This window comes from Cajanus cajan, chromosome 11 (genome assembly GCF_000230855.2).
Source record: "Cajanus cajan strain Asha chromosome 11, NIPB_CcT2T_4, whole genome shotgun sequence".
NCBI classification, from domain to species: Eukaryota; Viridiplantae; Streptophyta; class Magnoliopsida; order Fabales; family Fabaceae; genus Cajanus; species Cajanus cajan.
The window spans coordinates 28,403,782-28,416,644 of NC_138527.1; the positions used below are offsets into that span (position 1 = coordinate 28,403,782).

General features: G+C 35.6%; 1 protein-coding gene and 1 pseudogene across 1 annotated transcript; one reads left to right on the plus strand and one right to left on the minus strand.

Moving 5' to 3' along the window:
* Window positions 1-9,464, plus strand: part of LOC145953491 (disease resistance protein Roq1-like) — a 30,465-nt pseudogene extending 21,001 nt beyond the window's left edge.
* LOC145952981 (uncharacterized) lies at window positions 3,337-6,688 on the minus strand. The gene is made up of 4 exons (XM_083066138.1): window positions 5,167-6,688; window positions 4,890-5,093; window positions 4,569-4,805; window positions 3,337-4,476 (listed from the first exon to the last, which is right to left on the minus strand). The coding sequence occupies exons 1-4, from the start codon at window positions 5,422-5,424 to the stop codon at window positions 4,345-4,347; spliced, it is 831 nt and encodes a 276-aa protein (XP_082922264.1). The 5' UTR covers window positions 5,425-6,688; the 3' UTR covers window positions 3,337-4,344.
* Window positions 9,465-12,863: the final 3,399 nt, after the last annotated feature.

Consider the following 12,863-nt stretch of genomic DNA (forward strand, 5'->3'; position numbering starts at 1 on the left):
AGGAGACATTTCTTTTCTGATATAGTTGGGATGAAATACATCAAGTTAGGGAATGTAAAGAAAGGAATTCCAATAATTAGAAGTAGGTTTTTAAAAAGAAAATTCTTCTGATCTTGGATGATGTTGACAAATTGGAGCAATTAAAAGCACTTGCAGGTGGGCTTGATTGGTTTGCTTCTGGAAGTAGAATTATTCTAACAACTAGAGATATCCATTTGTTGCATGTTTATGGTGTTGAAAGAACTTATGAAGTAGAGGAGCTAAATCATGAAGAAGCCCTTGAATTGTTCAGCTGGAATGCTTTCAAAAGCAAACAAGTTAATCTTGGTTATCTGGAAATTTCAAAGAGAGCAATTCTAATGGCCTACCATTATCTCTAGAACTAATAGGTTCTGATTTATTTGGTAAAACAGTGTTGTAATGGAAGTTGGCATTAGATGCTTATGAAAGAATTCCTCATGAAAATATTCAGGAAATTCTAAGAGTAAGCTATGATGGCTTAAAGGAATTTGAGAAGGAAATTTTCCTAGACATGACTTGCTTCTTCAAAGATTACGAACTAAGAGATGTCATAGACATAAAACATGGTGGTCGTGCCTTTGCCATAGACTATGTTGTCCAAGTGTTGATTGATAAGTGTCTGATAAAAATTATTCAATGTAGAGTCACTAGTACACAAAGGGTCTTTTACGTTGCCTATTTTGAGCCTTTTACGTCGAAAAAGGTTCCGACGTTAATACGGGAGACGTAAATTTACGTCGCCTCTGAAAGGCGACGTAAATTTACATCGGGGATTCTCACAAATCGACGTAAAAAGGGACAAAAAACATGCCACAATTTTACGTCGGACATGGCGTGGTCCGACGTAAATTTACGTCGGCCATTGCAAGGCCTGACGTAAATTTACGTCCGACAACGCCATGTCCGACGTAAATTGTGGCAGTTTTTTTTTAAAACGTTTATAAATTTTTTATATACCCAACACCTGCATATAAATATAGTCCAAAATACTAAATCTAAACCAGGCAGTCCAGAATAGAAATTCAAATTATATTTCAAAATTGAATGACAAAAAGAAAATAATATATAAATCTTAAAAAACATAAATTATGACAATGTAAATCCTATTATCCTAAAAAAGCTATAAAACATATGTTTGTCAATGCTATCTAACTAACTAAACTAACTAACTATCAAACTATAAACATAATATCTAACTAACTAAACTTAGAAAAAAAGTTGTCCATTGTTCTCTTATCTTGAGCAACTCATCTTCGGGCAATGAAGATGGATCTTGAAAGACCTGAAACATTAATTTAAGTGTCATTAATATGCAATGTTAATTATCCTAAAGGTAAATATAGTTAAATAAATTTTGATATGAATTACCTGCGCCCAAGAATCAATAATACCCGCAGAAACTATGGCTCTCATCCAATACATGATGTAATAGCCACATTCAAACGAGTCTTGTTGCTTATTACACTAAAATGAGAAACAAATAACTATTATTTCCAAAGTCAATAAATTTAAATATTATTGACTGTATGAATTAATTTGCTAACCTTAGGATATATAAAATGCAATGACTTTGATGATCTGGCTCTTCCACTTAAAATATTAGCTCCAGACACGATTCTAATTAATTGAAATAAAAACAAATGTTAGCCAATATATATAATTACAGTTTTAAAACATAATGAAAAAATTTAGTTACCCTTGTAATTGGCATTTAATTTCGTGGCTTAGTTTTCGATGTAATGAACAAAACCACACCACGGTGTATTCCTTAGGAATGATTACCATTAACTGCCAATGGGACCTACATTGTATGACAAACAAATTAGTTATAAAATTACCATGATTAAAAAACCAATTAAAAAACTAACCCGTCAATGTATGGAGCCATGTATATATCTCTTCTTGAGTCACTCATCCATGTTTGCATATATTGCTGGATCTGGACCTGAGTGTTTCCTGATTTTTGGATTGATTGAGGCTCAATAAATCCATATACTTCTGCTTGTCCTTGCTCCACACTCAATTTGTCCATGTACCTAACACAAATAATTATTATAAGTTAAATGTAATTATTGTAAATTTAGACTCATAAAAGAAAATATGACTTACATGGCCCACAGCTGTATGATAGATATATTTAACATGGAGTTTCCCCTAACAATCTCTAATGCATCAGGCAAAGATATGTATAGTGGAACATCAGAGCTATCAACTCCAAAAACTCTAATGTCCCATTGCAATTGAATTGGCTTCTTCTTTAATCGTGGTAATATGATTAGAAGCTTAGATATGGGATCACGCCCTCAGCTTCTGCGATATCAAAATCATCAACATGAGGTTCTCTGATGACCTCCTTACCACGATTGGTAAAATCCAAAAGAAATAATGAAAATTAGTTAAACAATAATAGAATTATAAGAATATAAAAGAGCAATAATATAATTACCTTTGCCCGTGCTGAAAGCGGCATGACCAAACGTTTTGGCAAAGCTAAGAATGTGCTGGTTGCCTGCCCCACTAGTTGAACCTCTGTATTGGGCAAAGGCACTGGAGCAGCAACATCTTGAACTTGGTCAACCACAACCCGTGTCCAGTCTGGCTGTAGAGGGACACCATGGATGGTTGAGCCACCCTCAAATACTCGGCCAATTGCCACTAACCGTGGGGGGTCATCCTCAACATATAACTCACACTGGTTTGGTACATCAGTGTGAGTCTGATCCGGTGAGGGATTTGGAGCAGCATGTTAAGTCTCAATTTTACTTCTTTTTAGATGAGACTTATTGAACAAATTACACTCATCCTCTGAACCATTGCAATATAATTGTTCTCTTTTTGGTTCATTTTGTGTGCAGATATAACTAACCCAAATTCAGCTAACAATACCTTAATACACCTCATTTTTTGTGCAGGTATTGAGCTAGTGACTTGAGGATTGAAGACTCTTAGGATTGGAAACCTAAGAAGCTAAGGAGCAGAGAAGAGGTTCTGCGCCGGGCTCAATATAACCCGCGCTGGGCGTGACAAAAACAGAGTATTTCATCTCTGCCAGTTATATTGCGCCGGGCGCAAAAGGAATTAAGCCGGGCGCAAAAGGAATTGCGCCGGGCTTGTGTTGAGACAGAGAGTGCTTGACTTCTCTGAAAGAACTTGCGCCGGGTGCGAAGAATTGTGCGTCGGGCGCGGAACCCTAATCTGATCTCCCAGGCTCGTATTTGAAGCCATTTTCGGGGATCTTTCTCTCCATTCTCGCATTGGGCACCTCCAGGAGCTGCGGAAGGGATTCCCAGGGCTTGGGATCGTCCGTGTGCGGATCTTTCCTTCGGTTCTTCATCCTCTTTTCATCTCTATTTTGTATTTGCCCTCTTTGTTGAGTGGTTTCACCCATTTTGTGGGGTTAGATGTAGCCAACATACTCTATTGTAATCCTTACGTTTTCAATGATATATATATTTGCTGTTTCATTCATTATTGTGTTTGTTTCTTTGCTTAATGCTTGCTTTGGATTGATCACCCTTTGCATGATTTAAGGTTCCATTGAGTATTGGGAAATACCTTTGAAATTAGTTCTGGAACATATGCCTAGTGGAGATTGTATCTAGGGATAGAGCTTGACCCATTAGTAGTCTTAAACCCTAGCCCGTAATGCGGGTGTAGGTATTGGGTACTCAAGGGATTGATATTCAATATCCGCACCTAGGCTCTTTCTCTAAGGGATTAGGTTTGAGTAAACTATTGGGTTGACTAAGCAATGAATTTAACAAGAGATTAAGGATACATTAGTGTTACGTTCGGTGAAATCTGACCCCCACAGCCTCACAATACCATTATCCCATTTCTACTCTTTCCCATTCTAAAACTAATCTTTTTATAGTTTTAACATTCCAATAGTCATGCTCTTCATCTCACATTTACATGACAAACTATAAATTGGAATTATTCTTTAGTCACGAATAGTCAATAAATGCTTATTTTACCTTCTAATCCCTGTGGATACGATATTTTTACTACTTGAACGGCCGGTATACTTGCCGTGTTTGAGACCGTTGATAGAATTAAACTGATTTACAATTATAACAAAAGTACTTCAACGAAAATCTCAACACAGCACAACTCCCTTTAGTGCTGACTCGAACACCATCATGAGCAACTGCAGTCTGTTGCTGAGAACGAGCAAAAAGTTCAAACTTTTGTTCAAACTGTTTTTGAAATATTCTTCAATCTCTCTTCAAACTGACTCTCCAATCTCTGTTCCAATCTCTGCATAACCTCTTGACTGCAAGAGTCAACAGTGCTCCTCGATGATCGGGCACCAAAGAAATCTCAATGGCTCCAAGAACCACCAACACCACGCACACGGCCTCCGTGCTCTGGCCTTCCTATGGCCGTTGTGAGGATATCATTCCGACCATCGGAAATAAATGAGCCCTGGGTGCTCTGCTCAACTAAACCCTCCTACAACATATTAACAATAAGTATACCCTAAACTACACTTATGAATTAAATGAGTTGAAATGAAGAGTGTTAGTTTGTATATTTTTACTTACTATTTTATCCGCAACGACCCTTGCAGACTCAGAAGTCATTTGCCCATCTGATTTTGTCCGGGCTGTTATCCACATCTCATGGCGGGGAGGTGACTCCACACAATCAGCAGACTCAACCCCTGCTGCCTCTGCCCTAGCCTTCTTCATTTCCTTTTTTTTTCTTTCATATCCCCCTCTTGACAATAGATGGGGTGCATCATTCTTGGCCTGTCGTTCTTGGGCAGCTATTCTTTTAGCCTACAATAATACAAAAAAGAAAATAAGATTAATTAAAATATACCTTAAGTATTTGTGTCAATGTAAGAGTTATCAATAACTAACCTGCCACGAAGGGTCCAATCGAGTGGCACGAAATTGCATCCACTCCTCATCAGTGATCTGGTACTTTAGACAGGGAGTCTCATTTTGTCGCTCTCCAAATACATACTCCCGTGTCAAGAAAGTCTTGAAGTCTCTCCACTTGGTGGCCAGGGCAGATAACATCTTCCTCCTCATGACCTCAGTATTGGGAATGTCAAAATTTTGCTATGAAAATAACAACAATTAATAAATAATGTATTTAAGTTATATAATATTCAAGGGATGTGAAAGTATATACCTGAATATCCTGCCACATGAGGTTCTTGTCAACCTCCTGAACGTCATCCCATGATGGAATGATAATAGAAACATGTCGTCGAGCTAGGACTCCCAAATAGCTCTTAAACTTGGCAGCATTTGGGCCTGATGCCTTGCCAGAACGAGGATCCACCTCAACCGGTGTCCTCTCCTTGGCAATGCGCCCAGCTGTCAACCCAGACAATCGGGTGACAGATCTACCTTCCCTCCTTCCACTGCCAGACCCAGAATCCTCCATAATCCTGAAAAAATTAAACTCTCATTATTAAAACAATGAATTAACTGAATAGACAAATAAAGTAAAAAACATAATAACAATATAACAACATAATAACTAATAAAAAAACAAATAATACACAAACAGAAACCTATTAGGTTGGAATGTTTTCCCATATTCCTTCATCATGATCACTTCGAATAGCCAGTAATTTAAGCAGAACGGGCCGTTCCAGAGGAACAAATAGCAAAAACAAAAAACAAAAAAATTACGTGGACAACAAACTAACCTCAAACGACCAACGTGCAGACACTTAGAGGATTTCGTATAAACGATGAGCGCAGGAATGGAAAATGGTGAGTTGGGTGAATATAGTGGAACTATTACGTCGGATTATGCTGCTCCGACGTAAATTTACGTCGGCCTTGGGGGGTCCGGTCCGACGTAAATTTACGTCGGGCCCACTAGTCCGACGTAAATTTACGTCGGAATATAGGGGCCCGACGTAAATTACCTAATTTACGTCGGTCCACGAGGGGTCCGACGTAAATTAGTCTCCACTTATTTACGAAACTGCCACCGCGTTTTACAACGTCGGTGTTTGTGGTTTACGACGTAAATTGGGTGACGTAAATACCCTTTTTTGCACTAGTGAGTGAAAATGCATGATTTGATTGAGAATATGAGTAGAGAAATTATGAGACAGGAATCACCCTTAAAGCCTGGTAAACGTAGTAGATTATGATTTTTTAAAGATATCCTTCGTGTATTCAAAGAGAACAAGGTATGTGCTTATTTTTTTTATTTTTTGTTTTGAAAAAAATTGTTAGTAATAGGATAATATGTTTTATAATTTACATACTTTATCTAAGCTTTATTTATTTTGTTTTTTATGTTGGAAGGGATCTAATAAAACTGATATCACATTACATTTTCCCAAAGATATAGAAAGTGCAATGGGATGGAAACACATTAAGAAAGATGGAAAATCTTAAAATATTAATAATAAATAATGCCGCTATCCTAAAGGACCTGATGCTCTCCCAAAAAGTTTAAGAGTGCTAAAATGGCAGAGATATCCGGAATTATTGTTGCTAGCTAACTTTGATCCAAAGAAACTTGCTATTAATGGACTTGTCTACGAGTTTCTTTACTTTCAAGAATCAACTGGTATTATAGTAGCCATCTCTCTTGATGTTTATTTGGTCTTGAACATTAATACATTCATTTGAAAACTCATAAATTAGTCACTCAGTTATTTTTCATTTTGCAGAAATTTAAGTCTTTGATGGAAATGAAGTTAAGTGGTTGCGAAATACTAAAAGAAGTACCTGACATGTCTGGAGCACTAAATTTGAAGATATTAAGCCTTGCAAAAATTTAGTTGAAATTCATGATTCCATTGGATTCCTTGATAAACTTGAATATTTGAACCTTAATTATTGCACCAGTCTTAAGGTTCTTCACCATGACATGAACTTAGCTTCTCTTAAAACCATGTCCCTTAGGAAATGCACAAGTCTCGTGAAATTTCCAGAAATTTTAGGAAAGATGGAAAAAATACACTACTAGAAAAATATTATTTTTTTATGAATTTTCTCACAAAAATTATTCACAAATTTTTTTTGTAAATTTTCTTACAATAATAATTTCACAGAATTTATTTACGAAAAATAATTTTCAAAAATTTCTTATAAATTTTTTTATAAAAAATAATCTACAAGAAATTTTTACAAATTTTGTTATGATTTTAATGATCATAAAAAAAATTCATGATAAAAATTCGCAAAAAATGTTGTAAGAATTTTACTTTGTTTCTTATAGATTTTCTTATGAAAATAAATTTGCAAGTAATGTTTATTAATATTATACTAAATGGTAGAAAAATTTTACAAGTAACTTTTTCTACGGGTTTTCCTACCAATTTTAATCCGTAAGAAAAATAAAAAATGTTTAAATTTTTAAATTTAATGATTAAAATATTTTTCATTAAAAAATGATATTATACTAAATCATCTATAAATATATCATTATAATTAATTTTAATTTTACAGTTAATTAAATTAAATGTATAAAATTTTATAAATATGATAAATTAATGATAATGAGTTTTAATTTAATGATAATTTATAAAATTTTAAAATTAAAATTATTGACTTAAAAAATATTATTTTACTAAGTTATTTATAAATATTTCATAAAAATTAAATTTTATTTAAAATATTAATAAATTGAATATTTTTTTTAATTAAATGTATAAATTAATGATAATGAATTTTAATTTAATGGTAGTTTTTAAAATAATATTATTTAATAAAAAAAATTTAGAATATTAAATATTTTAAGAGTTAAAATAATTTATAATAATATAATTTTGTAGTTCAACATAATGAATTAATTCTCTTTCTAAAGACATGATCTAATTAACATTTAAGAAAAACCCCGAGTCTCGCATCGATTAGAAATAAAATAATTAAAGAGTATATAACTTGGAGCAACACTTACCTTACAAGTTGATTTTGTAAGATTAAGTGTTATATCTATAATTTACAATTTAAGAATTTAAAAGGTTATGAATCACATGTTGGAGGCGTGGAAACAAATTTCTGAATGCTTTGAATGAATTTATTGTGAGTATTTAAAAGTTAAAGAATTATTAATGGAATTTGTACAAAAATTACCCCGATTATTAAATTCCCAAGAAACATTTTGTAGTAATTTCTTTAATTTTTTCGTAAAAAATTTATTTGTAGAATTTCTTGCAAAACAAATTGTAAGAAAGAGAATTTCTTGTGAGAAAATTCGCAGGAAACTTTCCTATGAAATTTTTTTTTGCAAGAAATTCTATAAGAAAATTTCTTGAGAATTTTAAAATTTACAAAAATATATTATCCAGGAAGATATTACCTTGAGATAAAATTTCGTAGAAAAATTTATAAGAATAACATTTTTTATGAATTTTTATACAAAATTTATATAAAAAAAATCACATGTAATAAAAAAAAATTTAATAGTAATAAGGTACCTTGATCTAAGTGACAGTGCCATAAGTGACCTGCCTCTTTCAATTGGAAATCTTATTGTGCTCACAATCCTGACTCTAGATAGATGCAATAGGCTACTTGAACTGCCTAGTACTATTTTTATGTTGCCAAACCTTGAGAGCTTCGAATCAAAATATTGTGAGGGCCTTACACAAATTCAGAAAGGAAAATGTCAAGATCAAGAAACAGAGTCTTCAAGTGTTAGGGATGCTAGTTTTAACTATTGCTATCTAACAGACAAATCTCGTGCAACACTTCTTCCATGCTTGTGCAACGTGACAAGTTTATCCCTTAAATACAGCAATATCCCAATCCTTCCATCATGTTTTTCGGTTAAGGTACACAGGAGACTACTACAGTTGACCAGTACTAGTCTAAAAGTTATTCATCAGTGAACCATTGTAAAATTGTCATTGATTTATTTACAATAAAGAAAAATAGGCAATGATCATCAATAGAATTCCTTGTGAAGAGGTAATTAAATTTTGTTAATTATGTGTCAGACCACAACTTCAACCTCATATTGTTATGAGGCCTGGTGATGTGTTTGCTCAATCAGACAAAAGAAGAGGACTGCTTCTTGTTAGTTACGCCAAGCCAAGTTTCACCTTGAGAATTCTGTCAGATCCGTCTCTGTTTAATTTTTTCCATTGTTGTTAGTTAAATGCATTTGGATGTTTCAACGGGTATGAATCCATTTAGCTGAAAATCATGCAATAACAAATTTATCAACATTTGAAAGTGTTGAAATTGGAATCCAGTAAGAAACAAATTAAATGACCAGTGATGTAGAATGTTGTTTAGAAATTACGAAAATGCCATTGGGACTTTCCTATAAATAGGGAAGCTGAAAATCATAATTTTCATCCCAAATCTTCTTCTCTTCTCTCTTCCTCTCTTATACACCTTGAGATCTGTTCTCGGTAGTAGTAGTCTCCTAATAGAAAGGAGTAAGTTATAGAGAGAGAAGTGTTGTAATTTCCTCCCTTTCAGTAAATAATATTTTTACTGTGGTTATTTTCTCCCTTGTCTCTTTTTTACTCATCTCTTATTTTAGCTGTGAGTAACTATTAAGCCTACTCTGGACCTAACAGTGGTATCAAAGCCACTAGGTTGTTTATTATTCCGCTGTGGTGTACATTGGTATAGTGTCGGAGAAAATTTCTTAGTATGCTCTGTGGCTGCAGTATTGTCTGATCAGTCACATCAGAAAAGAATTATTCTTGTTACTGGATTTTATCATTGTTCCAGTAGGCGGTACTATTCTAGTGGAAGTTACTTAAGTCGGTTTAATAGAAGAAATTATGGCAGCAAAGTTTGAGATAGAGAAGTTCAACGGGAACAATTTTTCCCTGTGGAAATTGAAGATAAGAGCAATTTTGAGAAAAGACAACTGTCTTAAAGCAATTGAAGGCAGGCCATCAGATATTACTGATGAAAAGTGGAGAGAAATGGATGACAATGCTGTTGCCAATTTGCACTTAGCAATGGCTGATTCAGTTTTGTCGAGCATAGCAGAGAAGACAACTACAAAGGAGATTTGGGACACGCTCGTAAAATTATACGAGGTCAAGTCACTTCACACCAGAATATTCTTAAAGAGGAAACTCTACACTCTTCGAATGAGTGAGTCCACAGCAGTGACGGACCACATCAACAATCTGAATACGCTATTTGCTCAGCTTTCAACAGCTAATTTCAACATAGTGGAAAATGAACGTGCGGAGCTTCTACTTCAGAGTTTACCAGATTCATATGATCAACTCATCATCAACATAACAAACAATAATGTTGTTGGTCGTCTATCCTTTAAGGATGTTGCCGGAGCTATTCTTGAAGAAGAGTCCAGGCGAAAGAATAAGGAAGACAGACTGGAAAGTTCAAAGCAAGCAGAAGCTTTGACGATGATGAGAGGAAGATCAATGGAACGTGGCTCCAGTGGGAGTCAAAATCATGGTAGATCAAAATCTCGAGGAAGGAAGAACCTCAAATGCTATAATTGTGGCATGAGAGGGCACATGAAGAAAGATTGTTGGCACAAGAAGAGTGGAGGAGGGAAGAATTCTGAAGCGTCAACCTCTCAAGGTTGTGTTGCTAGTACCCAAGAAGATGGAGAAATCTTGTACAGTGAAGCAATAAGTTCCAGAGGCGAAAAACAACTCCATGAATGTTGGATATTGGATTCAGGTGCAACCTGGCACATGACTCCAAATAGAGATTGGTTTTGCACTTATGAATCAATCTCAGGAGGATCCGTATTTATGGGAAATGATCATGCTTTGGAAATTGCTGGAGTTGGTACTATCAAATTAAAAATGTATGATGGTACTGTTCGTACAATTCAAGGGGTACGACATGTGAAGGGCTTGAAAAAGAATCTATTGTCCATTGGGCAACTAGATGATCTCAAGTGCAAGATCCACGTTGAAGGTGGAATCTTGAAGGTAGTTAAAGGCAATTTGGTGGTGATGAAAGCTGAGAAGATCACATCAAATATATACTTGCTTTTGGGAGAAACGTTGCAAGAAGCAGATGCATCAGTTGCAGCAATAAGTCAAGAAGAGGCAACGATGATGTGGCATCGTAGACTAGGACATATGTCAGAGCGAGGCCTGAAAATTCTTGCGGAACGTAATCTCTTGTCAGGGCTTAAAATGGTAACCTTACCATTTTGTGAGCACTGTGTGACAAGCAAGCAACATAGATTACAATTTGCCAAAGTAACTACAAGGAGCAAACACATACTTGACTTGATCCATTCTGATGTCTGGGAATCACCAGAAATTTCCATGGGAGGAGCAAAATATTTTGTATCATTTATTGATGATTATTCCCGAAGATTGTGGGTGTACCCAATCAAGAAGAAGTCAGATGTGTTCCCAGTATTCAAGGAATTTAAAGCACAGGTGGAACTTGATACTGGAAAAAGGATTAAGTGCTTGAGGACAGATAATGGAGGAGAATATATAGATGGTGATTTTCTGGCATTCTGCAAGCAAGAGGGTATCAAGAGGCAATTTACAGTTGCTCATACACCTCAGCAGAATGGGGTAGCAGAGCGGATGAATCGAACTCTTCTAGAAAGGACAAGAGCTATGTTGAGAACTGCAGGATTAGCCAAGTCTTTCTGGGCAGAAGCAGTCAAAACTGCTTGTTATTTGATCAATCGCTCACCATCAACAGCAATTGGTTTGAAGACACCAATGGAGATGTGGAATGGAAAACCATCAAATTATTCTTCATTACATGTGTTTGGATGTCCGGTGTACGTGATGTACAACTCCCAAGAAAGAACAAAGCTGGACCCAAAATCCAGGAAATGTATATTCTTGGGTTATGCTGACAATGTTAAGGGGTATCGCTTGTGGGATCCCACTGCCCGCAAGGTTGTTGTTAGCAGGGATGTAGTCTTTGCAGAAACTGAACTGCAAAAGGAGCAGGAGAATGACAGCACTATCAAAGACACTAGTATAGTGGAGATAGGAGGAAAGTCTAAAAAGGATGACACCTCTGAAACAGAACAAGAGCATGAGGAACAAGAACCAGATGAAGCCAATGATGAAGAAGTTCAACAAATAAGACGTGAGAGAAGGAGACCATCTTGGCATTCAGACTATGTTATGGCAAGTCATGATGCGTACTGTCTCTTAACTGAAGAAGGAGAACCATCAACCTTTCAAGAGGCGTTGAGGAGTTCTGATGTTTCTCAGTGGATGGCAGCAATGCATGAAGAAATAGAGGCCTTACATAGAAATAAAACATGGGAACTTGTTGATCTTCCAAAAGGTCGAAAAGCCATTGGTTGCAAATGGGTCTATAAGATCAAACGTGATGGCAATGATCAAGTGGAGAGATATCGTGCAAGATTGGTGGTTAAGGGATATGCTCAGAAAGCGGGCATTGATTTTAACGAGATATTCTCGCCAGTTGTCCGATTAACCACAATCAGAGTTGTTCTGGCTATGTGTGCTGCATTTAATTTACATCTTGAGCAACTTGATGTAAAGACTGCTTTTCTTCATGGGGAACTCCAAGAAGAAATATATATGCTCCAACCAGAAGGCTTTAAAGAACAAGGAAAAGAAAACTTGGTTTGTAGGTTGACCAAATCTCTGTACGGTTTAAAGCAGGCGCCAAGGTGTTGGTATAAGAGATTTGATTCCTTCATTATTAGCCTTGGTTACAACAGACTGAGTTCAGACCATTGTACGTACTACAATAGGTTTGATGACAATGATTTCATCATCTTGCTGTTGTATGTGGATGACATGTTGGTGGTAGGCCCCAACAAAGATCAGATCCAAGAATTAAAGGCACAATTGGCTAGGGAGTTTGATATGAAGGACTTGGGACCAGCAAACAAGATTTTAGGGATGCAAATTCACCGAGACAGAAAAAACAGGAGGATTTGGCTTT

Bases quoted from the DNA above. Each gene is read 5' to 3' on its own strand.
- LOC145952981 (XM_083066138.1), bottom strand. From the start codon at position 5,424: ATGGAGGATTCTGGGTCTGGCAGTGGAAGGAGGGAAGGTAGATCTGTC. The intron at 5,094-5,166 runs GTATATACTTTC...TTATTTTCATAG, and splicing joins TCATGTGGCAGGATATTCAG to CAAAATTTTGACATTCCCAA. The intron at 4,477-4,568 runs GTAAGTAAAAAT...AATATGTTGTAG, and splicing joins GGGTCGTTGCGGATAAAATA to GAGGGTTTAGTTGAGCAGAG.